Source organism: Symsagittifera roscoffensis, chromosome 6 (genome assembly GCF_963678635.1).
Source record: "Symsagittifera roscoffensis chromosome 6, txSymRosc1.1, whole genome shotgun sequence".
NCBI classification, from domain to species: domain Eukaryota; kingdom Metazoa; phylum Xenacoelomorpha; order Acoela; family Convolutidae; genus Symsagittifera; species Symsagittifera roscoffensis.
In genome coordinates this window covers 25721109-25748278 of record NC_087067.1, presented here as the reverse complement: position 1 = coordinate 25748278, position 27170 = coordinate 25721109, and the positions used below count along the sequence as shown (strand labels likewise).

The 27170-nt window shown below is 37.9% G+C and overlaps 2 protein-coding genes across 3 annotated transcripts in view; both read right to left on the bottom strand.

Moving 5' to 3' along the window:
- LOC134848232 (pre-rRNA-processing protein TSR1 homolog) overlaps positions 1 to 27170 on the bottom strand; it is a 311724-nt gene that overhangs the window by 164299 nt on the left and 120255 nt on the right. The gene's annotated exons all lie outside the window — the stretch shown is intronic.
- LOC134848361 (dmX-like protein 2) overlaps positions 1178 to 27170 on the bottom strand; it is a 37177-nt gene continuing 11184 nt past the window's right edge. Inside the window, exons 7-20 of one of the 2 annotated variants that reach the window (XM_063865769.1) lie at positions 26354 to 26686; positions 24668 to 24727; positions 21561 to 24340; positions 19492 to 19696; positions 18466 to 19167; positions 16033 to 18143; positions 13344 to 14123; positions 12591 to 12802; positions 11820 to 12200; positions 7711 to 8422; positions 7355 to 7441; positions 5834 to 6062; positions 3144 to 3379; positions 1178 to 2024 (exon numbers count right to left, since the gene is read on the bottom strand). In XM_063865769.1, coding sequence (XP_063721839.1) covers positions 1815 to 2024; positions 3144 to 3379; positions 5834 to 6062; positions 7355 to 7441; positions 7711 to 8422; positions 11820 to 12200; positions 12591 to 12802; positions 13344 to 14123; positions 16033 to 18143; positions 18466 to 19167; positions 19492 to 19696; positions 21561 to 24340; positions 24668 to 24727; positions 26354 to 26686 — 9038 coding nt within the window. In that variant the 3' untranslated portion in view covers positions 1178 to 1814. The remainder of the gene's footprint in view (positions 2025 to 3143; positions 3380 to 5833; positions 6063 to 7354; positions 7442 to 7710; positions 8423 to 11819; positions 12201 to 12590; positions 12803 to 13343; positions 14124 to 16032; positions 18144 to 18465; positions 19168 to 19491; positions 19697 to 21560; positions 24341 to 24667; positions 24728 to 26353; positions 26687 to 27170) is intronic. The other variant, XM_063865770.1, reaches the window with a different exon arrangement.

Here is a 27170-nt window from a genome sequence, read left to right as displayed (position 1 = left end):
ACTTTCGGAATTGGAAGCCGAGCACGTTCTTCGAGACCCATTACACTTATTATGTTCGATAATGGAGTTTAACTTACGTTAAAAGGAAATAAGCTGAACTTAAAAAGAAATCCAAAGGTCAAACCACGAAAAGGTAATTTGATCTACATAAGAGTCTTCACTAGCTATGTTCATTGAATCTTAAAATTGATGTGATTGACATTTCAAATGTCAAAAATATGGACACACAGAGGCAAAGCGGAGCTTCGCAACACATGCGATGCAAAAACACATAGCGCTACAAAATAGTGAATGAAAAAAAAAGAAGTCAAAAAGTTCTGAAAAATTATGTTGGAAAAGATTACTTGACAAAATATTAGAAAAGTTGGAAAATTACAACAACAAAAAGTTCATATTTGCATCAGATGAAAATCATAAACAGCCATTGAAAATTGAAATCATTTAAAGAGCGGCAACAAACTTTGGATCGAAACCTGTTAAGCCGAAAGCAAAACTGTTGTCATAAATATTTCAAAAATTTCAAAGTTTTTACAGCCTATCCAAACTGAAACACATAATCTCAAACGAATTTACTCTTCCCTCAAATTTACGCAAAATAAATTGACTGGTTCTATATAATATAAAATGAATGAAACTAGTTGAATAATAAAAAAAAACGAAAATAATGAAGACAAAAAACTCAAAATCAGACATGGTAAATTAACTAACTTGCGAAGTTTCAGTAATAGTTAAGACTGTTTAAACTCGAAAAAAAACCCATGTTTTAAAAAACGAATCAAAACCCTACTAGATAAAAAAATGGAGTTAGAAAAAAACGGAAAATGAACCGACAGAAACTAGGACGAAAACCAGGAACCAAAAAAAGATTTAAAAAAAAAAAAGATAAATACAACCTGAAACGGGCTTGAACAAATTACTACCTAAGTGATAGTACTTTTATTTGAATTTTCAAGAGATTGAGCATGTCAGATGAAAGATCCTTTAGAAGTGAAGATCTTGTGGACAAAGTTGTTTACGGGGGAAAAAAGTCTAGTACCCGATTGCAATACCCTTGTTTATCGCATGGGTTATAAGCTCTAAAAATGTCACCTCTCTATTCGGCAGACAGGCCTTTGCGATGAGACTCGTGATACCAACAAACATCTATTCAGCTGAGGAGCTTAAAAAGAAACAAGTATTAAGTATGAATATTGAATTTTTGTGATTAACTAATTACAATTGCAATATAGTCTGTAGCTATGCTAATTACTTGAGGTGATCAAAGAATAAATAAATTTGCTTCCTTCAGGACAGAAAAATCATGCTCTTCCACAGGCAGGCAAAACGGACTGTAACTTAACCCAAGTATAGTAAAAAAGTTTTGCATGGCAATTTACACATATAATTCTAATATTCAACCAAAACAGTTCATAAGAAAGGACAAATCTGCGAAATGAAGCGGCTTCAGTTCAAAAAAATACAACATTTGTAATATTGCAGATTCTTTGAATACAATTCACTACAACGATATTTTACTACTGGTTCAAAAAATACTTTAACTATTAAACTCGATATACAACATACGCGGCCAACTGAATTGCATGAACTATGCTTATAGAGCACTGCACAAAGATTCCAAACAAAAAAAATCAAATATAATCTTCAAAGAATTTTCGATTAAAGGAAAAACTTCTCGATTTTCGTTGCTATTTTTGTGTCCTCGCTTCATTCACTGGGCCTCTCATGGTATTGATTTTTAGGCAAACGATTCGGGCTTTCATCATATATTACGTAATCATCAGATGTAAGGTGATGAAATGTAATGGTCACATGACTCATAGCAGATATTGCGTGATGGGAGTTGCACAGTTGGTCAATTTGCGCAGTTTGACTGCTCCGTCCGACCCACAGGACAACATGTGGTCTCCACTTGACAAAATCTGCAGATCGAGCACTCCCCTCGGTCCCGTCTTGAACAGTCCGTCTTTGCGCTTGTGCTCACCTTCACTGTGGAACACGACATTCGAGGAACTCAAGTCGAACACCTGCAACAGAACAGGGCGGATGAATAACATATAGAAAAAACAATGATAGCTGGTTGCTCTGCAAGCAGCACACAATCTTACCACCAGTTATTACTGCAAAAAAAAATAAAACATAACAATAAGTAACCAACAGACAGTTAGAAAGTTTGAACCAATGCAAGGAAACAGGAAAAAGGAATATTGTTTCCTATTTTTTTTTTCAAGTTTTCAGACTGTAACTAAAAAGTATACCAGAAAGCGCTTTGATTTGAAAATTTTTATGATTTAAATTTTTAGGTAAGTCTAAAGTAAACCAATACCAAACAGAATCAATAATGTTTTAATTTTCTTCATTCGGCAGGGAAAACCAAAAAGATACAACACAAGCATAGCATTGCATTTAACCAACAAAAAATCAGCCGCCAGTCAAATTTTAAAAAAGATGAGAAAAATCTACTAACAAATGAGACAACATGAGGCTACTAAGCCGATATAAGAACAGCCAAAACCTTTTGAGTCTAATAAATTTTTAGATAAAAAAAGGGAAATTAATCGAAAACAGAGCAGGTAACTGGTACAACTAGGATAATACAATAAGCAAACGTAATAAAATGATCAAACAAACTAAAATATGTGTGACACAATAGCGCCATATTCTGGTTGCCAAATATTTCCAGAGTCTTCTCCTTTGGTATTGTCAGCTATTTCTGGTTGACCGACCTTTTTCCAACTAACTTTTCCCACTAATTTTGAGTGACAGCTCCAAAAATACGCTATTTCTAGTATTTTTCTTAATTTACCAATTGCTCAGAAAATGTCAGAAAAATAAACGTCTTTATGTTTTGAGAGCGGTTGGAAGTTCAATTTAATTGACTTGAGCAATAAAGGTCGACTACAATTGGGTTTTTTAAAAATCTGTTTCTACCCCTTTATGGATATCTAGCTCCATCCCTGATGACAAGTCTGTCGTCTAATGAAAACAGAAAATGAAATTATTGAAATAGCATGGAGTTAACATAATGTTCTGAAAATTTTAAAACGATATGTTTGACCTGTTCTGGCAAAAAATGACTTGGCTCTAAAACAAAATTGACTGGTGCAAAGTTAAAATAATGACAGCAGTTAATAAATAGGAAATACCTTAATGTCTCCGTCTCTGGACCCGGCAGCCAGCAGATTTCCAAGAGGATCCAGAGCCAGACACTTGACTTGGGATTGACTATGAGTGAATGCAGGCAGAGAGGCCTGGATGCGGCGCTGTCTGGTGTCATACAGAAGCACTTCGCCCTTCCCAGTTCCCGCTATTATTGCCCTTGTGGAGGCACTGTAGGTCACGCTGCAGAAACTGTCAGAGGAACTGGAGCCTCCTTGGTATACTACAAAACAGATGTTCTTTTTAAATATGTAAGTTGGATTAGTGAGCTCGATTCTTATACGAATTTATTGCTCCGACTTGCGAAGATAGCGACGGATTATTCATGCTTGGGGTAGCCTTTTTATCAGTCAATTCTCGACTTTAAAACTGCGCGTTTTTGACGGAATTTTAAATATAATCTTGAACATATTGTTGCCTGGACCTCATGTAAAAATTTCACCTGTGATCATTTTTTAAACTAAACTAAGGGGGGTTTGATAATTGCTCATTTAGCCAATTTGGGATAACTAACGAGCGATAGATTGCGTTCGTATAAAACAAGTAAGCGTCTGGATAAATCTTTTCAAATAGAATTGAGGCAAGGGATTTCATCTTTTCTATGTTTGTATATACCTCATTGCATTCATTTAAATAAGTATGAACGCACTCACATATATGAAATTTACCATTCGAAAACTAAGCCAACAAAACTTCAGTCGCAAAACCTCGAGTCCGAAAAACCATCGTCATGCAAAACAAAATGATTTCAAAATTTGATCGTTATATATACGCTGCTTGGAAGCCTAGATCTAAAATTTCATAGAAATTAAATTAATTAAAAAAAACTGATTGAGCTCAGAGGTAAAGACTTTGAGACAGTGACCAATTATCCGAAAAAAGAACAGCCTTAAAAATAAAATCATACATAGGAACAAATTTATTTATCAGGGAAAAGGAATAAAACTTATCTACGGGAAAAAGTATTGTACCCGATTGCAATACCCTTGCTTATCACAAGGGTTTAAAAAAACACGGAATCATGGCGATGGGGTCATTTGGCACAAAAGTGAAACTGCAGCTGCCTATACACAAGCGAGAAAGCGACTTAAGACTCGGATAGAGCTTTAAAAGCACAAAACTTACATTTAATAAATTGGACTGTTATAATCTAAAGGCAACCACACAACTTCGCATGCAATAAAATATATTTTTTCGCGAAATATACTGAGTTGTAAAATTTCTGAATATTTTTACACTAAGTCGAAGCGGAGCTTCGCATCACTTGAAATAAAATAGAAGAAAAAAAACTTTCAAATAAATCGTTTTTTTTTTGTCAAAAAAGAATTAACTTCTGTTTACTTTTGCAGTAAAAATTGCAAAAAGGACAAAAATTCCTGTAATAAAATTACCTGCACAACTGGAAACTTTACAAAGAGCTTTCAAAATGCTAAAAAAGGAACCGAACCTCTCTGCGGAACCTAAGCCGACAACAATTAACAGACACGAAAGATTAAAATATTCGAAAATTTTCAGTTTCCACAAAAAACAAGTATCGACTGGAATCGAACATCTAGCAATTGCCATCTCAGGTATGGGCATAACCATTGCACCAAATGAACAGAACGCTTCTTGAATTTACAGAGAAAACAACTTCCAAACACTTTTAATGAACAGCATGAAAAAAATGGCAAAAAACAGGCAAAACTTTTTGGAACTCAATTATTTGTCCAGAAACAAAACATGCTGAAATACTTTTTAATTTGACAAAAAATATTTAAAATGTTGGCAAATTTGGTGCTGCGGGAACTAAGCCGACAAAAAAGATGACAAAAGAGGCCCGAAAAAGATTTTTAGACGCGCGGACAATTTTTCGCTTAGACAGGTTCTGGCCGGATTTGAATCAATGATCTTCGTCCTTATAAGCAAGTGCATTCGCTCTTCGCCACATGGGCGAATTAACTTCTGTTTATTAATTTCATATGGACCAAAAGTAAAATGATACAAATGATTCTGTTAAAATAGTTGGTAACCCGAAAAAAGTCTACATACCGGTTTGATAACGCTTGTTAACCGCAAGCGTACTAATTGTACTGTTTTACGTATCAAAAAGGTTTTTTCGCTTCAAATGATGAATTAAAAAGCATCAACTGTGATACTTCATAACAAATCAAATGTCAATGTAAATGATATTATTATGCTAATGCAGCCAGCCTCTCATCGTATTATGCCTTTCAGAAGTGCCACCGAAAGTAGCACTTTTAATAGCGACTTGGATTCAAAAAAGTTGCATCGAAGTAAAACTTAGCTCATTACACAAGCAAATGCGTAAAGGAGGGAAATCTGACTTTCTGAGAAAAAATGATGGTTTAAGGCCTAAGGCTTCAGTGATTTCTTTCGTGTGACTAAGAATTGCACGACAAATCTTATTGCAACATCATAAAATTCGTCCGTTCGTAAGTTAGTTAATTAGTTAGTAAGTTAGTTAGTTAATTAGTTAGTGAGTTCATTAATTAATTAGTAAAATAGATAGATAGATAAATAAGATAGGTAGATTGACCGTAATTTGTTCAATCATAAAAAAAATCAAACATAGGCCAACATCGGTTGCAAAGTAAGCCAAAGCGCATTCTAACGGTAAATAAATTAGGGATAATTTTACGATTGCAAACTTAAAACAAACGGAGACCACAATTACCTGAGATGAGGTTGCTGTTCCTATGAGTAGGCATTAGACAGTCCCACATGCATATTGACGACATGGCCGCACTACTCGCTCCTGATCCGCCGAAAGAGAACCCACTTGGCCCTCCACTTGTACTGCTTGATGGGTTGTAGGCTCCCAGTCCGGTTCCTACTGTGGCTACCAGACTGGAACATCCGATAAAAGAGAAGCCAGCACATTGTTTAGTGTGGCACTCCAGCGACTGAAACAAAACAATATATCTTGAATCTCGTTTCTGGACAATTGTGTCCAAGACATTTATGTCCCGGACAAAACTGACCGAAATTCAAACTGACCAAAACTGACCGAAAAAAAATCCAATACATTTGGTTCCCATACATAATTGTCCCAAAATTATCCAACTACAGAAAACTGGATCAAGAGGCGAAGTTTTTATTCCGCTGGAAATCTAAAAATTATATTCCACTTTCGGAACTAGAAATCGTTCACGTTTTTTCGCGCAATTTCCACGTTCGTATTTGGAGAGTGCTATTTACGTCAATTAAAAAGTGCATATATACCTAACTGCATTCATAAATGCATCAATATGTATGAATGCACATCTGTAGTTATTAAAGACTTCTAAGACTTTTCCTGAAACAAAAATAAAAAAAATCAGCAAGACATATAAGAGTCTTCACTACGTTCATTACTCTTAAACAAAAATCACGAACAAAAAAATTAGGAAATTAGGACTCAAGGTTCAACACAGAGGCGAAGCGGAGCTTTAATACAATACTTTAATAAAATAAAGCATTGTATTAAGAGATGTTGATTGGAAAAGAAATATTTGAAAAATTAAGGCGAAAAAACTTGGGTCAACACTCTTTAAGCCGAAAACGAATATGTAGTCAAAAAAATTCAAGCTTCAAAGTATTTTAAATCAAAGACTTTACGATCCATCCCTCCCGAAACGTGCTCAAAACATTAAGTTTGCCCGAGAAACTAAGATAAAACCCTTGATATCAGATTCGCCATTTTTTTTTCGAGAAAAGTCAGAGAACGTTTCAAAAAACGGACAAGAAATCAAAATATTGACTTTTCTGAGGGCCATTACTTCAAAAGTAGTATATATTGACTCCCATAGAAAAAATTTTAGGGTTGGTCGGCCTAGAAATTCAAAGAAAATTGTATACGCAAGTTATAAACGCAAACTGAACACAAAAACTTGACACAAAAAATTAGCACAGAACTTTTGACTTTCGTCGATTATTTTACTCCTATTTAGCACAAGCATTGCTTGCGTAATCAATCTAACCCATTACTTTGAAGTTTCAGCAGACAACTACCTTTCCAACGTCCCACTCTTATTACATCAACTTGAACGTTATAGATAATCATTTGCTTCTGAAAATCTTGATCAAAAATACTTGAGATTTTAAGTAATGCACATGCCAAACACCATTAAAGTCGAACGATATAAAAAAAACCTTTTGTTTTCACTGTGACGGGGGGATGATTGAAACGGACCCAATAGTTCTCTTCTTTACTTACCAAAAACGGTCTCTGGAAGGACTGCTGTAGGCCTCCGTAGGACGTGTGATACAAATGCAGGTTCCCAGATTCATCGCACACCCCCAGCTGAAATGAGGGAAAGTCAATATTTATAATTGTTATGAAATTGAATTCAACGTATAGTGACCTGGTTGGCGTTTTTCACACATTAAATAAATCGGCAATGAAAGGTATTAACTCTTGAGAGAACGGTGAGTGGTGGACTTAGATGCCTTCAGGCGTCCCCGAATAGTCTTCCAGTATTTGACTTAGAGATTGATTGTTTTGGGTTATTCAAAAAATATGATACTCGAGCAAACAATAAAAATGTTTTTCGACAATTTGATGCAACTAACCTTCCGTCCATCTGCATTGAAGTTTAGTCCAGTTATTTTGCTGTTGGATGTCTTGAACATGGCCACTACCTCTTCATGGCCCCACTCCCACAAATTCAGCTTACCATAAGAGCAGCCACTCAAATAGAACGGCAGATAGGGGTGACAACACAATTTGCGCACATTGGTTGCATAGCTTCGTTTCAAAGAGTTTCCCTTCCGATGCGAGAATAGTCCGATGCTATTGGAATAACCACCGGCCATAGAAGACTGATCGGAAAGGTCTGATGAGCCTCTGTTGTAGTTCTGCTGGCTGCCTTTAGTTTTACCCAACATCGCCAACGTGCTGCCACTTGAGGGCGCCGGTGGACATACGATATTCGTGATGTCATTTTCGGTGATATCTTTTTGAGTGGCGACTACAAGACAATGTATAGAATGAGATAATGTAAGTGGAATGTTATTGAAGCACAGTGCACTGATTGTCTCGTTTGAAACATCTCTGTAAACCACGGCTACTGGATTTACTGGTATTTCAAATTGGTCCCACGTGCGAGTGTTTGGGGAGTCGAAACCCTTTGTAAGATTTCGAGAGGGAATCGTAAGTTGATTGCCGTGCAACTGTTCTCCGCTTTTCGCAAAACAGTAATGGAAAAATAGGTTTTCCAGCCTTTTTTGTCGCACAAGATAGCACCAAAGTCTCTTCACTGGTTGTACGGAAAGGCTGTTTGATCTAAACCCACAATTCAGAGGAAATAAAAACAGAAACAAGACTGCTGGTATCAGTGTGAAGCCTCTTGTTTTGGACTGCCTTTTACAGTCCATCAAGTAGTTTTTGGTTGAAAAACTCACATTTAACGCGCAAAAAGTTTTCTGTTGAGTTTTTTTCAAGGTGAGATTGCCCCTTCCCGCTCGCCATTTAAAGCCTTCCTATAGCAAGCGGCTCCGAGACAACCTCATTTAGCAGAGGCAAAGCTTCGCTCCGGAAACACTGCGAGATAATGATAAAAAGCAGCTCTATAAAGTGTAAGAAGAAAATGTAGAAATAAGCCTCGAATTATTAAAAACTCGGCTATGTCTCGGATTTGATACTAACCACTCAGTCACGGACGCCTAATAAATTACAAACACTAGCCACAAAAATAACAGATGCTATGAAACTTCCAATGGTTCAGGTCGTGATTATTGCTCAAGTGTTACCAAATAAAGGAATACTTGAGTTAAAAAAGAGTTGAGTTAAAAATAAAAGGTTGGTACTAATTAATACACTTCACTCGCAAGCGAAAAACTCAACTATCTGTATTATAAATACTAATTTTTAATCTATAATGCCTCAGCTCATAATCGACACTTCGTAAGGCTCATTTTTTCACCCGCAACTGTGATTCGACTGATCCTAATATTTTGTTATATTTTTTCCGCTCTGTTGCATCCTCAATGTTAATTTATCACACCCTAAATACTAGTTTTAAATCGGTAGCTGAATCTCGTTCTGCTGTTATCATAAATGCAATCATATAGATTCAATTGAAAATAAAAAACAATTACATAAAAAATGACTTTGATCAAACTAACGAGGATAACGGGTTACTGTGCAAGTACCACAGAATACTCCGACTACGCTGATTCCAAAAAAAAAATTAAAACAAAAATTTAAAACAACTGAAAATGTTTTTTTTTTCAATTATTGTCCTAAATTTTCTTGAAAAATGCGATTGAATTAGGTTGAAAATGAATATATGAATTCAGTAGCCAATGAAATGTTTAAGTTAAGGTAGAATCAATTTAGGGGTCACCTTTACACGTTTTTACACAGAGGCAAAGCATCGCTTCGCACACACTACCGAGAACACAAAAAGCTCTAGAAATAGCAATAAGAAAAATAAAAATAAGCCTCGAATTCGCAAAAATTCGGCTAGGTCTAGAATTCGATCTGCGACCTAATGCATTCTAGAGTTTTTGAGTCTCACGCTCTAACCACTCAGCCACGCACTCCTAACCACCGACAAATACTAGTCACGAATAAAGCAGCTACATATGCTAATATATTGCCAATGCCAGCCATTCAGCATAAGTGGCACCAAATATAAATACACAAAAATTTGCAAGTAAAAATTTGGAAAATAACAAACTGAAGGCATCCACACTAACTTTGCAGATGAAAAATCGCAAAGCATAAAGCCACATTATGCATTAATTATGCACTTCAAAAATCGAGTTTTCATTATTGTTATGTTGTTCGAAACAAATCACCTTCGGTTCATTTGATGAATTAAAAATGCATCAACTGTGTTACTTTATTACTATTCGAACGTCAAAGTACGTGCTATCAAAAAGCGGTAAAGGAGCAAAAAAGAAGCACCAATATTTGCGACTTAGGTTAGAAAAAAAGTAGGTTCGTAATAACATACTAAGCTAACGCTAGTGTAAACAATCTGAAAAACAAAATCAAATTGAAATATATTTTTTATTTATATTTTTCTCAGCTTAGTTTTCTCTTTCAAATAATTGGAAAAGTAATCGGAATTTTTCAAAAAAAGCTGAAGAAGAACCTTATTTGAAAGGAAAAACCTGATATGTTCCAACAACAGTCTTAAAAAATACAACAAAAAAGTTTCTTGAACTTAGAGTCGTTATTTGTGTGGCGCGACGAAAAGATCTGAACGCAAAATTGGAGCTTAAGCATATTCGACAGCCATATTCGACAGCCATATTCGACAGCAAATTGAAAAAAATTTCTTCAGAAAAAACCTAGAACAACAAAAAAATGAAAAAAGCAAAAAAAAATTCTTCATTTTTTTTGCTGAAAATTTTCATGATGTTTGAAGCTTTTGATTCTCAAAATGGCGTTAAAACCTCCAAAAAATTATTCATTTTTGCTGAAATTTTTTTTTGATGTTTGAAGCTTTTGATTCTCAAAATGGCGTTCAAAATTATTCAATTTGGATAAAACCAACATTAGGAACAATTAAAATATTGCAAACGGCTGAAATTAAGCATAAATAAGTCTGCTTGCAATTTTATCAAAAATTAAACATTTCAAATGGGACACTAACCAAAAGAGAACCTTACTATAAATACCCTGTGAAAAGTGAAATAAAAATCTTTTAGTATCTGTGTCTAGGCATTTTTCACCTATAAAATTGATGAAAATCACTTTGAATACCATCATAATTGAATTGAAAAACTATCAGACATAGCCAAATGACAGTTGGAAAAGAGTAATGAACGCAAGGAAAATAAACAAAAAAACTGACTTGTTTTTTTCTTCAAAAACGTCAACTTTTGAATTTAGAAAAAATAGATGGCCTTAAAGCTCTTTGAATTTCTAGAAAAATTTATGATACACACTTTTTTGTTGAAACTAACCCAATTTGAAAAAACTGGATCAATAGGAAAAAGTTTTATTTCGCTGGGAAATCTGATAATTAATTTCAATTTCTGAAATTAGAAGTCGATCACGCTTATCGTGACCCTTGCACTTTTGCTGTTCGATAGTGTAGTTTGCTTCCTTTTAACAATGGAAATGCACTGAACTTTAAAAGAAATCACAAGTCAAACCGCGAAAAACCAAAATTGAGCGTGAACAAATTTTAAGACTTTCCAGGAAAAAAATCTGCAAGACCTATAAAAGAGTACTCACTACGTTAACTACTCTTAAAAATTGAAGAAGAAAATCATCTTTTCCGTTCATTGTTGGCACAAAGGGACTAGCAGGTCAAAATCTTATCCCATTGGGAGGCTGGCTTTTTTTTTCTTGTGTCGGGTTTCTTTTGAGGAGAGAAAACCACAAGCATCTTCAAAAACCATTCCGGCGTGCCTTTTCCCGCTTCATTTTAAAAAAAATTACGAGTGGAAGATTATTCTTGAGTAACTAATAAAAACTCAAAGCAACTTTTTATTAAGAAAAATCTTAGTTAATTTGTCTTTTTTGTTAATTACACAATAAACGAAAGAACCTATAAAAGCTGATAGCAAACAGCTGCACTTTTCTAGTAAAAAAATCAAAAATAACCATATATTTCACGCAGAGGCAAAGCGGAGCTGCATCAAGGGACTTCGTCTTGTATAATGGATGCGGATTTCAGCCGGCAGCAAAGGAAGGCAAGCTTTAACCTTCATGCACATACCTGAACGGCGTCGCATCCGGGTGGAACAGATCATTGGCTGTGGGCCTCGCGGATGCTCTCACTTGATGCACACCTCGGATGGAGCTTGTGCTTAGACTAGCAGTACCCGCCACACTCGAAGCCACGTCACTTGCCGCCCCTTTTCCGAAACCATACGAAGAAGAATCGGCCCTTGAAATGAAGTTGTCCGGAGGTCCATTTGCAGCCATTAGACTCAACTGGGTGTGTGCCACATTCTGCCATTGGGTGATGGTGTTGCGCAGGTTCTGAAGGGTGGGGGAATGGAGCGCCAGTTCGCTTAGCTCCAGACCCATCTCCAAAATGAAGCTGTTCAAAGTGTCCAACACTGACGTGATGATGGCGAAGCGCATTATGCACCAGCTGAAACGATGAAATGTCTAACAAAAATGAAAAGTTTCTGGCGATCAATACGGGCAACAATTGAATGACGGAGTCTCTCTCACATTCTCATACATACAAAACAGACAAAGCCCAGTAGTGTTTCTAACTGCCCGACGCTGTTTTCAAAATTGTATCCTATTTCACTACTACATGAACCGAACGTCTCTTATGCTGTAGTTGGTGCATCTTTGTTAGTTGCATGTAGACACTATTCAATTCTTTCGTTTGAATATTTTGACTTGTGATATCGTGGCGTTAAAGAGCAAAGCCAAAATATTCAAACGAAAGAATTTAAAAGTGTCTGTACATGCAACTAACAAATATGCACCAACAACAGCATAAGAGATGGGTTAATTACGGCCGCTCTACCTATAGCTGTTTGGATCCGAGTGTTCCACACTTTCCCTAGTGACTTCTTTCTGCGCTGTGTTCCTTCTGAATCCAAATCCATCGTCTTCCTCTTCACTTTCATCTGAACAGTATCCGTCGCCTTTGTATTCCCCAATCGTCCTGTTCATCATGTCTGCTTCTTCTTCATCTGACTCGTAACTCAAGAAGTCCATCGTGGAGGGCAGATTGGGCTGAATCACATCAGATTGACCATACCACATAATTACATCAATTATGTTGACAGCACGTTAAAGTTTCTCAATTAATACTGAGAATATGATTAATTTTAACATTCATGAAAGAAACTAGCGAAACTAGCGAGAGAAACAACCTTTGCTGACAGATCCATTCATTAAGACACATCAAGTGCCTTTTGGACTGTTCCCCTGGACTACTGAAATTTTGTATCTTCAATACTTTGTAACCTCAATCCTTTTTCGCATTTGATCAAAATTTTTGGTCATTGACCATTTCATGAATTTGCTATTGACAATCTTTTTTTTTAGTTGAAACAAACTTGTTGAAGAGTTGTCTAAGCGTGCAATCAAATAGCTTTGAAAGACCTTTATTTGACCATGAGAATAGTTATAATAATACATACGATTGTCAAAGCAAACTTATAAGATAGTTCACAACCATTTATTATCATCAAATTAGGAAAACGGGTGAACTATACGTGGTCAATTGATCCCGCCAGTGCCAATCTAATCAGTCAAACTAAAACACACCAACCTTCGATAAAATGAAGTCAAATATTGTCATGACAGGCGAAGAAAACGTTTCATATTGGTACTTGTTTTCTTCGTTCATGATCACCGGCGAAGGCGGACTGTCGTCATTCAAAGAGCCTCCCGCTTTTGCCAATATCTTCGCATTCAGACTGATTCGGTGTCTGTTTGCTGCCAAATGTGCCGCACTTTCTGCTTTAGAAGCTGTCGAGTTTTTCATCAAGTTGACAGCATCTTGAGGAGGTAGCATGACGTTGGACGCGTGGCTTCTTGTTCTGACACATCCGCCCGCAATGAACGCAAACATCTGACTAGAGACTGGGTTTGCGATCACTCTTAACAGCTCATTCGCATCATTTGTCACCAGAGCGTGAAATAAAATTCCAGTGTACACAACACAACAAGATTCCACAAGAAGAATTCTCAGTCTCGATTCGGACCCGGAATTGCGCAGATGCGCATAATCGGAGAGTAGCCTAATGAACAGTTTAACGCCGGGCCAGTCGGATGGTTTTGAAATTATATGACTGGCAAGTAAGTTCGAATCGTTTCTCGTTCGCCGCGAAGTCACCAGAACAGATGCCGCTCTTTCCTCCGAGTAGTTCCTAGCGTACAGCTCTCCCACTTTAGATGATTTCGGATCCGACAAAGCATGAGTTGGGTTAGAGGTTTGGGTATCTGGGGATTTTTTCGCACCTGTCATTGATACTTTGTTACTGTCTTGAAGACTTTGGTAAATGCACGAGGACAAGGCGCCACAGAGATTTCGTAATGTAATGGCAACCTATAAAAATTTCAATGCACATGGTGTGAAAAAGATTAGAAAATAATGCACCAGCGCAGAATGTTTCAGGCTCGTCGCTGCAAAGTCTCAAAAACACAGAGGCAAAGCCGAGCTTTTCACCTTTTGCGGAATTCAAATATATGCCAGCAAAGTGTAGAAAAAAATGACTACCACTAACGAAACTAGTGGAACAAATCCACTAACAATTTTCGCGCCAATTCCATTTCGTAAAAGGAAAGCGCAAATTTCTACCTTATAGCAAATGACTTTCAAGGGTACTGAAACATAGCCAACATACAGATGGAAAAGAGTCACTGGACACAAAGAAACGTTAAAAAATCTGACTTGTTCTTTGAAAAAATTTCATCCTTCGCTTTTCAAAGAAAAAAATATGGTCTTTAAAATCTTTGATTTACAAGAATAACTAATTATCGGCACTATTCTGATTAAATAAACTCACATTGAGAAAACTGAAGTTTTGGGTAAAATTATTACTCCGCTGGGAAATCTAAAAATTAAATTTCACTTCTAAAACTAAAATCGAGCACATTTCCTTTCGTAATCGGAGAGGTAACTTTGCCTTCCTTTCAGCAATAGAACCTTAATTGAACTCAACAAAAGCCCATATACCAGAGTTCATTCATAAATGCATTGATATGTACGAATGCACTACTGTAAAATATAAGAGCATTTCCAGACTTTTCCTCAAAAAAATCATCACGACCTATATAAGAGTGAACTACACTCATCGACTCTTAAAACCTCAAAAGATGAAAATTGGCGTGATTAAAATTCCGCACCACTTGCCATACAATACAAAAAACGACAGTAGCTAGCTGAGTTGAAAAGAAATTGAGAAGCTATAGAAAAGATTTTTTACGTGTCTCCAATTCGGTTCAATTTGAGGAAAAGATGCTGAGAACCAAATTTGCAAATATTAAACACAGCGGCGAAGTGGAGCTTCGCAACACTTGCAATACAAAACATAGCCAATCGAATATTGGAAAAGGGTAAGAACGCAAGAAAACTGAAAAAAATTTCAAAGAAAAAAATAGATGCCCTTTAGGCTCTTTGAAGTTCTAGAACAATTTATGATTGGCGCTTTTTGAGAGTGCCATTGATTTAAACTTCAGCAGATGAATTTCAATTGAACTTAAAGAGTGAATATATACTTAAGTGCATTCATAAATGCATCCATATGTATGAATGCACAGCTGTAGTTATTAGAGACTTTTAAGACTTTTCCATGACTTTTCCTGACTACGTTCATTACTCTTGAAAACACATTGTGCTACAACATTGCGCTGCAAGATAGTGAATGGAAAAAATACAGAAGTGAAAAAGTCTCAAACAGTAAGTTGAAAAAAATTGCTTAAAAAATACCTTGAAAAATTACAGCTACAAAAACTTGATGTTTGTATCGAATGAAATTACAAACAGCCTTTTGAAAAAACGGAAATCAGTTAAACAAACTAGAAATCATTTCATGGAGTCTTTTAAAAAATTGGAAATCATTTACCGAGCGGCAACAAAGGCAACAGACTTTGGGACGAAACCGGTTGAGCCGAAAACAATACTGTTGTCATATAGAGTGCGTCCGCGCCCCTGCATCAGCCTAAACCATTTAAGACGCAGCTTGAACAAATTAAAAATGGCTTAGCCAACAGACAGTTGAAAAGAGTCATCGAACGCAAGGTAACAGAAAAAATACAGGCTTACTTTTTGAAAAAAGATATGGCCTTAAAGCCCTTTGAATTTACGAAAAATTTATGATTGACATTTTTGATATAATTAATTCAATTTGAAAAAAAAAAACGAAAAATGGTAAAGATTAGATTTTATCGTTTACTTTTTATCGAAAAGGGTTTATATTGGTGACAATTTTGCTTGTTGTATAAAAATGATGTACCTTGTACGAATCTGGACTCTGAGGCGGCGTGGTGTAACTAGTAAGTGTCTTGACTAGATCCTGACAGAACCTCTCCAGTGAGTTGAACGGATTAACGACGACTGTCTGCACGGGGGCTAGACATGCCGAAATCAAGGGCAGCGAGTTGGGAAAGGGAAGCGGCGAGAGGATCTGTTTCTTGGAGTAGTTCTGCTGCAACTCTTGCAGAAGCAAAATCAACTCCATCCTCACACACGAAAGTCCGCCTCCGTTACACCCAAACAAGGACGAGTAACCTAACAAGGTGTTCAAGAGAGATTCGTTATATTTCAGCCAAGCTTTTCTCTGAATCGCTTTTGCTAGCTTCTTTTCAACGTCTACTTGAAACAAAAAATTGGATTCACTGTCTGGCGAAAGGCAATCTTCAATAGCATTATTATCCAAGCATTCCTCGTTTATTTCAAGCTGAATGTCCGATTTCTGGTTGCACAATGAATCAAGCAAAGCTCCAATTTTTTCTAGCCACAGTCTAAAATATGCTCTTAAATGGCTCTCATCACAATCGATTGCCATCGCCAACGTTCTAAGCTCCTCGACAAATATTTTCAAGCATGCTTCTTGCTTGAGATAGATCGAATACAAATCGGTGCTTTGAACCTGTTCGATTATTTTAGCAGTAGTTTTTGCGGATTCAGATTGTGTCGTAAAAACAGAATCGGTTCCATTTTCGGTCGGCTTCGTGATCGTTGTTTCTTCTAAATCTTCGCCATCTATTCTCAAGACGTCGTCAAAATTGATATCAAAATTCGAGTCGAAACCTCCCCCCATGCCTCCACTGCCGTTAGACGTAGCAACAGGCGCTCCCCAATCAATCATTCCAGACTCAGGCGCAGACTTCTGAGAACCCGCTCCGAAACCCCAGTCGAAATCTTCCGCTCGTTCCAGTTTGGTTTCTTTCTGCTTTCCCTCTATCGTGCCTGACCTCAAGAGCGCCCGCTTTTTGTTAATTTGATTCACATCCAAAGACGCATTCAAATCAAGGTCATCTTTTCGGACAGGAGGTATAATGGTGAGAACTTCCAGAGCGAGCAGCGGGCACCCATTTGTGAAATGATCGGTGGCAGTCTTGAAGAACAGAAGCCTTTCCTCGCGACTAACTTCAATCAAACTTGTCGTCTTCTCTCCTTTCGTATCTTGGACACCTGTGTGTTGAGTCAGCAAGACAGACTGGCCGGCAACTGAGCGCTCATGAACCTGTTCAATTTTCAAAATATGTCTTCGTAAAATCATCGGGTGTTTTCGTAGGTAGTTGTAAAAATTGAATACTGATATATTTTGACTGGATTCACTTGTGCATGACTCTACGAGTGCACACAATGCACTGCTGTACTCTCTTAACCACCAGTGCGAAATACACTTCAAGAAAGGGTTCTTCGATTCTGGATTCTGTGCAGCGAACCCTTTGTTTGTGGGGTTAATTACATGCTGGCGCAAAATCTGTTTTGCACAGCTCGAAAATTCCAGCTCCTCTTCATGAAGTCTTGAAATCACAATTGCTAACTGGATATCTTCCAACTTTTTCACACATACTTGGACTGCGTCTTGAAGTTTGCCAGCCAATAGGAAAAAAGCAGCGGCATGTTCGAATCTTTGCTTCGAATTGAGCGCAAATGCGTTTTTCAACGCTACTCTTTTGTTATCATCTGTCGAGAAATCCTTGGAGAAAAAGTTGGTCATTTTTTCATCTCCCACACTTTTGAAAAGTCCTCTCAAAACGTGCTTCTTTTGCATGGCAATGTAGAATATTGCCGAGTCCATTGGATCTTTGTTGGCCTGGAATTGTTGCCTCGCTACTCTTTCGATCAGTAGCCGCAGAGTGTTCAAATTGGTAACCCACCATCCGACACCCATCTTCTTCAGCTCCTGCCATGTTGCGTTGTGTCGTAAGGCAGCGATCATTTGGTCCTCGCTTTCACTCAGATGAGCCCAGGCAAACAGCCCAGCATCCAAGGGCGGCGAAGAGAGAAGCGACTGCCCGGAGGCTTTTGTGATGAACTGGTGCAACTTCAGTCCCATAACGTAGCGCATTCCACAGTCATCGATTGTATCAGTTGTCATCGAGCTATCAGTGCCTGCAATTTTGAACATTAATCCATATCATGATGCAAAAACTTAAATGTTTACTAAATTTTATGTAGTATAAAATAACTTCTTTTAAATACAAACTTTAAGAAAACAAACCGTACAAAAACCCGCTAAAAACCTTCAGTAGGTCATTGCACCACCAAAACCCTCAAATAAAAGAAGTGAGTCAGAGGCGGATTAATTATGAATTTCATCTCTATTCTTACTACTCTCTCTACTAAATTCCTACGCCAGCTCAAAATGATTCTTGATTATCTAGAAGAGTAGGATCTAGAATTAAAATGTTCAATGGCAAGTCGGTTGAATAACCTTGAGCTTGAAGTGCCGAATCAGAGCTGATAGTGGAAACGACTTGAGCCACCGCCAGAAGTTGCATCTGATCTGCTCTGGACAGTTCCGGCAACTGGAGCTTCACCAGACACTGAGCAAGTAGCCTCGACTGGGCAGGTCCAAAATAAGTTGGGCCAATATTCGCCATAGCCGCAGCCACCGCTTCCAAGTTTGTTACGGCCATTGACTTGCGCCGTTTGGGTAGCCCATCCGTCTCCAGTGAAAAATCGAGGTCCACATTAAGAGCGGTATCAAACTCATCACTTTCATCAACTGAGGTCTCAAAGAGTGCGTCGTACTTATCGGCCTTCGCAGACCCGTTGGCTGAACTGTTATCAATATGTCCATTTGGACGATGATTTCGAGAGCTATCATCGGAGGCGGCAGTGTTAGTGGCGTGAATGGGTGGCGGTCCCTGTGCACAGCTCGATCGAATTGAATCCAATTGGATTAAAGTGTACAGCGGCAGTGGTGGAACTGTCTCGACGCTGCCACCGGACATATTCCACTCTCCTCCCCCTCCTCCTCGACTTCCGGATGTTCCTGGCCCAGCTCCAGGTGCTCCATTGTGAACTGTCATTGAGCGACTGAACGTGGCTCTTCGAGTTCGGATGGCGTCTGTTTTTTCCTCTTCTTCTAAATCTCCACACACTATTGCTTTGCCAACTGCTTCTTCGCCAACTGAAAGAGTAGCAATCACAAATAATTGGAGTTAATCGCATTACCTGTTTCAAAAAGAGAAAAGTTTTCGTTCACAATTTGTCCAAAAAAAAACAACAACATTGAACTATCTCATGAACAATGAAGGAACAAACCGAGTAATAATTGAGTACAAAATCAAATATAGCAGACTTGAAGTCCGATTGAAAAACTATTACCGCATTGCTTTAGTATGAACACTGACAGATCAGCATCAACTGCTAAAACAGTTTATAAAACTGCATTGCATTTGAAAGCTCAATTATGACTGGAAGAGTGAATTATTAGGATAGAGCGAATGCTAACCAAGAGTTTTGACTAGGTGGGCAAGAATGGCCTTGACTCTGGCCGTTTTTCCGAAGTTGAGCAGTCCGATTAGCAGCTTGGGATGGTACTGTGGTAGCACTGGATTCAGGGCACGACTCTTTTCAAATATTCCTGGGTCGATCAGAACTGCATCGTCGCATTTCGTTTCATTTTCGGATACTTTGGCGTCTGTTTCGTCTTGTTTCTGAAACATTGTTCAACATACACAATAAAGCGCCAAAAATCAAAAAAATATTGTGTCGCAAACAAGTGAAAAATTTGAATGAAATTTGTTGAAGAAATAGTAGGCTAAAAAATCAAAAACAAATTTATTACGATTTTTATAGAAGTCAACTTTAGGATTTGGTTTTAACTCAATCCATTTCTTTCTGATAACCGATAGCTTGAAACGATAAAACATTTCGGTCCGAAACTGAAGATACGAAAATTCTTAAATGTACTCAAAAACGATTCATTAAATCTTGCAACCAAACAACCTGCATATTCAACAGGAATAATCGGGGATTAAAAAACCCTATACGTTATGTGCTATAGTTTAAGATAAAAAAAAGAAAAAAATGCAAACAATTGTCACAAAAAAGAACTCGCAGAAAATCTTAAAAACCTCTGAAAGCCTATGAAAAAATCCAATTACATCAAGACTTATCAAATATGGAATTTATAATCAACGGTAAAAGAGCTGGATCACAACTTAGGCCAAAAAAATTCTGGAAATTTATCGACTTTTTTGACATATTGAAACAATACGTTAACCATCAACTTGATCCAATTTCAACTAAAATTACTCAAACCTATAACAAAACGAACTAACTAAAACAAAAGTAGTGCTTTTAGAACAAAAAACGCACTTTTAGAACAAAAAAAACTGGCAGCAATTGAAAGCTGGCAGCAAAGATCCATGGGATTGACCAGTTCCGATTCAAGAACGCACAACAGAAAATATCAACTATCAAAACTGTTAGTCAACTATGGCATTAGACCCCTCGCCGCACAGGGGATGTCCCTTCGGTTCTATATTCATGACCTCGATTTTAAGGCCGAGAAAAAACTCCTGGATGCGTTTTTGTGCATATTGTTTCAAACCTGGAAACAAATTCCTAGAAATGAGTATGTCAATAACCCAAACATCCATTGCTGTGTAAAATAAAACAACAGGCCAAACTAGAGCACGATTGATCGAAACATAAGGCAAAATAAAAAAAATTGATTTTAATTTACAAACCAAATCCACATTAAGATAGAGCCACTATGATACGATTTGGGATCAATTGATGAATCAAATTGACTACTGAACTGTCTCTATTCGGACATTTAAAAAAAAAATCAAGAAAAAATCGATAGCGAATCCAAAAAAATTTAAACTTAGCATCCATATATCAACACAAGGACTTCTTGAGCATTGGTCACGTGAATGATTTGTCCCATCGCGAACCAACTACATTAGAAACTAATTTCATGCACGCGAGCCACCTAGATTAGTCTCTCGCTCCTTTTCAAGTTACGATTGTTGTTCCGACCATTTGAGGAACTTTGTATTCGGGTGTAGTTTTTTTTTGTTTTTCCGCGCAAAATCAGGTACCACAAATAATCATCGGAATTTATCATATTAAAGCCCTTTCAGTCATGATTCAAACGACATTAAAATATTTTGAAAACTTTCTGTGTCGAGAAGAAGTTTGAAATTTAGATTTTTGGTCTAATTTCAAGCTACAAAGGTGAGGCTATGCAGGCTTACAAAAGCTTATTTATGCTTAATTTAAGCCGTGAAAAGTTAGTTTTAATCGAGTAAAGTTAATGGAGTTTCTCTGCGCTATTTTAGGAATATAAAACTTCTTAGGAATTTTTAAGTATCAAAAGTTCAGATTGCATGGTAGGCCCTCGGATAGCATGGCTATTCAATTTCAGTGATATGAGATTATGATCAATTGTGTCAACTCTTTTCATCACACCACACAGAAAAAATCACACTCATTTGAAAAGAAAAACTTTTTTTAAGACTATGGTCGAAACACTGTGCTACTTGCACAGCAACCGGCTATCCTTGTTACCTTAATGTTATTATCGTTGATAAAGGAGTTCACTGACAACGAGGACAGACTGCCTTTTATGGAAGCATTGGCACTTTGGATCGATCCTCTTATCCTTGAAGTCTCATCTAGCACACTCTTTTTTCTCTCCTGCGCAGCCTTCGGAGTATCTTCTTCCTGTGAGTTTGACAGTTGCTCCCGTTCTTCTATTGCTCTTTTTGATGTCCACTGACTGAAAATTTGCATTTCATTCATCAGTCCCAGAATAAGAATGCCATTTGCACAGCTCGACATCAACACTGGAAACGGCGAGAGTTCATCTGAGGTGCTGATATTAACATAGGCAATCGGAACCCATTTTCTATAACTACTCTTGCTCTTGATCACAGAAGCACTCTTCATTGCACCTGCGGCTGTGTTACTTTGAGTAGTTCCTGTGCTGCTTGTAAATGAGGAGTAAACTATTACTCTCGCTCCCGTACATACACACAGCAAATATGATCCGTCATATTTTGGAACCCACGAAACATGCACAAACTCTCGATCGCGTTTATCATTTTCCTGCAAATCAAGATAAACTTTCTGAATTTTACTTTCCGAACTTTTAGTAGCTTGCCTAGTTGTATGCATGCGCTCAGTTTTAGGGGAGCGCGTTTTTCTGTAGAATGAGGAAATTCTTCCTAATGGTTCAGTTTTTTGCTTTTGAGGTGGCAAATCATTTTCGTTTCCGTCTTTATACGAGCTACTGTTAGCTAGCAAGCTTCTTGATGTTCCAGCTTTCAAATCCGCAACACTAGTTCCATACGCCATATTAGGAGATTTCGCTTTCGGAGTTTCGATAGAATGTTCTAGAACCCAAGTAGCACCGCCTGAGCTTTCGTTTTCCAACACATCAACTTTTACAGACAAAAGTCCATTCGAAGGATCCTGAATTTTATACGCAAGAGCTATTCTTCCAAAATTAGCACATGTAACACTGACCGGAACTGCGTCTAATTTAACATTTGCTTCTTTGCTATTAGCAAACGATGGATTCCATTCGGTCCAGGAAAACTTGCCGTTTTTTCGACGACAGTTCCAAAAGAGGACTCTTTTATCATCTACAGCAGTTACTACTTGATATAAGTGTTCTTTCATCTGACCAGAACCATCAGTTGCTGAAGACAGCACTTTACTTACTGCTCCCAGCTCGGCAACCGATGCAGACTCAACATTTGCTGCTCCGATGTCCAAGTCCTGTGATCCCTCAAACGTCGAAGAAACTCGCACAAGATTCTGAATCGGGTTTGTCAGCAGCGTCGATTTGGTTTTGGCAGACATCATCAAGTCGTCTTCAAAAATGGGCATCGATTTGCTCGATCGGCTGGAGTGAGTAGTAGAGTCAAAAGGCTGGGGATCGGAGATGAATATTCTAATAACCCACGTGAAAAATTGCCAGCCGATGTTTTCGGCAGTTTCATGTGGTGATTTGGCAATGGCAACTAGCACAAATTTCTCGTCAAAATTGAACTCGTTGAAACCTGTTGAGTTAGATCGCGATGCTTTCCGAGATTGAGTCACAGAAACAAATTCTTCATATTTGAAAACGTGAAACAATTTGACAAAATAGTTTTTCAGAAACTCTGAGTGTTCTAATTGGTCCAGTTCTATTATGCATGCAGGTTGATTTGTACTTTGCTGGCTGACCACGTTTAGATTTGGAACAGCATTGGTAACTTTTTTCGATGTTCGTACAGGACTACCCTTTAGAACTGCTAATTTAGTCAGCAAAGGCTGTGCATCGATTATTGACTGATACACTCTCAAGCAGTTTCCGTCGAAGGCTACAAAACTGACGCTCGGTGACCTTGAGACAGGTCCTAAAACATGACTGGGAAGCAACGTTGGGATCCAAGAGGCTGTGCAGAACGCAGAGATAGAAGGACTTTGGACTCTAGCTAGCTCCAGCAGCCCTCCTGATTGCGACAGAGGACCAACGGGATCAACACGCCACAGAATCAGTTCACTACACAGACCATGCGGAGCGGACAGGTCTTCGGTTAAAACATCATTAGCTTCTCTGACCGACTCCTCCAGACTGCTTTCCATAAATGACATTTGCGACACTAGTCCTTTGCCCTTTCTGGACCGCTTGCCAGATGATTCTGTTGTTTTCTCCTTCAGATATGAATCGGTGATCATCATTTTGGGAACATTGTGATGAGACACTGTAATGAGGAGTGGTAGCGATGGGTGATTCTTCAGATCAACCATGTGGAACCGGTGCCCAGAAACACGGCAGAGATGGGACACAGTCTGCAATGAACTGTATTTGCTATTGGCGTCGAAACTCACCTCCCATTGGTTCAGAGATCCATCACTGTGTTTAGAAAGTATGACCACATTCGGAGCGAACAACCCACTAGCGAAGTTCTGATTGGTCAAAATGAAAGGATTACTCATTTGATGTTCAAACTTTAATTTCAAAAATTTTTCGATATCTTCTGACAAAGCCGCTCTGTACATTAGCAGATTGTTGGAGCACGAAATGGCGTCAGAGGCCGGAAACGCATTTGGAATCCTGGAGGCAAACGCGATCTGAGGATGTCTGTAGCTGCCTCCAGCAGAGTGTTCGTCTAAGGAGTCGATTTTCCACAGCAGAAGCGATCCGTCTATGGGGTGAATAGAAAAGACCATGTCGCAGCTGGTCTCCCACTCTTTCAACCAGTGTGGCAGAGAATTCTTCAGCACTTCAGAGAATCCTTCAACTGCAACTGGTTCCAGTCTGAGCGACTGGCTCTGTTGCTGCTTCTCGTTTCTTCCTGCAAAGTAAACAAATAAAACATTTCCAAACTAGACACGTTTAAGTTCTTTGGAGAAATAGGACGTGCTATCACATACACAAACAAAACCAGGTACCTTATTTGAATGCGATTATCAGAAATACGTAGAGGTTATTACACAACCAAACAATTTGATGATTCAGTTTAAAAAAGAGATCGCCAAAGAAGAAACATGCATGAGAGTGTGCAAAGAAAAAGACTACACCTTGTTATCAACACATGCAGAACAGCTGGTTAGTTGCCAAACGGTTCAATGTAAAATTTAGGAATAGTTTCCATCTCAAGTACCAGCACACGTTCACTTACCATCCAAAATATCGCCAAAAAGGGTGATGGCGATGCGAATCAACGATTTCCCACCAGTATCTTGAAATATTCACGATTAGCTAGCATAAGCAGCACAACACAAACATAGAAAAAAGACTGCTCGTATAAGGGCAAAGCCCTGAATGTTCCGACTGCCATTTAATTGGTCTCGAATAGTTTTCGGTTAATTAAGCATTGCAAAACTATGATATTTAGGGTGATCATAATAAAATCTAAGAGTTACAATTTGAGTCGTGTATGGAATTAATTAAACAAATTCGCAACCTCAATTCAATTTGGAACCATTTTGTTGTGCTGGATAAATCGCCACAAAAGTATCTTATATGAAACGAGCTATTTTTTACAGACTCGAGACAGGTTAATATACTGGTATTCACAACCGGATGCAGATCAAGAGATCGATCACCTGAAGGATCAGCGTTTTGTAAAATTGGTCTGAATTAAAAAAATACCCCGAGCATTTATATTCCTCACTTTCTTCAACAATCCAAAAATAACGTAGCCAACAGTTAGCTTGACCAAACTAAACTCAAAGCGGTCATGAAGCAACATGAAAGCGATTCTTTGTCATGCTTTATTTAAGAAGGTGGGAAACTGAGAAGGAATTAAAACTAAACTAAGATAGCTGGTTGCTTTACAAGTAGCACAAGAATCCGACCATATTCTTAAAATACTTTAAAAAAATTTTAAATTTTTTTTGTGCGTTGTGTGATGAAAGGATCTGGAAAAACGACTAGATTTTAGGCATTTCCGATATTCATAGTAAAAATGGCATGTTGGAAAACATTTTTTTTTGAAAAACGACTAAAAAAAAACGAAAAAAAAATAAATACACCGAATACAAAGTTCTTCCCCATATTTCGGGAATAATGATTGTTGAAGCAAAATTCAAATTCTGCGTTGAAGTAGAAAATTACAAAGCTTTTCGAAGTATGATTGACCCTTTATGATCATGCTAGACATATTTGAACACGACTATCCAAATAAGTGTCTTCACTTCGTTCAAAGACCTTAAGAATCGTATTTTTATTGAAAGATATCGCTAAAAAAACCATAGCGCACAGTCAAATAAAAAGTGTTATTGAATATATAGCCAACTGAGTTGGAAAAGAGATTCATTTTTCAAAAAAACGCAACTTTGGAATCTGAAACATAGTCCCTTAAAACTCTTTGAGTTTCTTGAACAATTTATTAAAGCGTTTTTGATAAAATTGACCCAACTTGAGAAAACTGGATCAAAAAGTAAAAGTTTTGTTTCGCTGGTGAATCTGACAATTAAATTCCATTTTCGAAATAAGAAGTCGATCACGTTTTTCGTGACCTTTACACTTTTACTGTTCGATCCTGGAGTTTACCTTCCTTCGAGCAAGGAAAGGAAATGACCTTAAAGGCCAACAAGGCTTTAAACACCATGAAAATAGTCAAAAATGTCAAAACTGATTTAACCATCTCTCAAAAAACCGATGAAAAAACATTTGAACTTTTTTGAAAAAACCTTCGAGAAAATAGTAGACCAGCGCCTCGTTGGAACATTCGGTGCAACTTTCTCATGCAGAGCATCCAAGAAGTACTCACGAATGAATTCATGCAAAGCTTGTTGAGTAAATTTTTCATTACATGCTGTACAACGCCTCCATTTTCAATATGCATCGCTGGCTCACTTACCCAATCCTTCATTTGCCACCCCCTCCGATACTTTATTGGGCGCCACTTCCTCCTCTTTAGTCAGATTGTCTACACTAGATACCAGTTCATCGTTGGCCGCCGAGACTGCCGATGACCTTCTCGATTTAGAACTGCTCGGAGTATTCGCTGCATCATTAATGTGGCTACCGCCGCTCTGAGTCTGTTGCTGTTTGAATTTACGGTGCAAGTATCGGAAAATGATCTCTGCTTGTAGATTGAAGTGGAATGCCTTGTTGTTCAACCAGTGGACTGCAAACTGAGAAGAGTCAGGAACTTCACCGTTTAAAACCGTTCCTACTGAGGAAGGGATGTCTGAAAACAAGAATTGAAAGCTAGGAACAGATAGTTGAAGTGTTAATCGCAAGCGTAATTATAACAATGCATAAAATTACACGCGGCATCGGCAAGTAGTGCAACCATCTCCGCTGCGCTGAAACTCGTGCGAGATGTTTAGTTAGCGTGTGCCGCTAATTTTATTGTTGTTTATGCATTTTAAAATGTAAGATTGACGGCTGTTCTTTCTGTCATTTCTGTACTAGCTAGCGCGTATCCATTCATCAGTCGGCTCGCAACAACTTGCTAACTAAGCTTGCAGTTGTTCTGAGCAAGCTATTCAAGCAATTAAGCTTTGACACAGAGGCGACGCTTCGCTTCGCAAACACTATCGAGAACACAAAAGGCAGCTTTATAAAGTGCAATAAAAAAAGTATAAATAAGCCTCGAATTAGCAAAAATTCTGCTAAGTCTGAGATGCGAACCAGCTCCCTTCAGATAAAGAGTCACATGCTCTAACCAC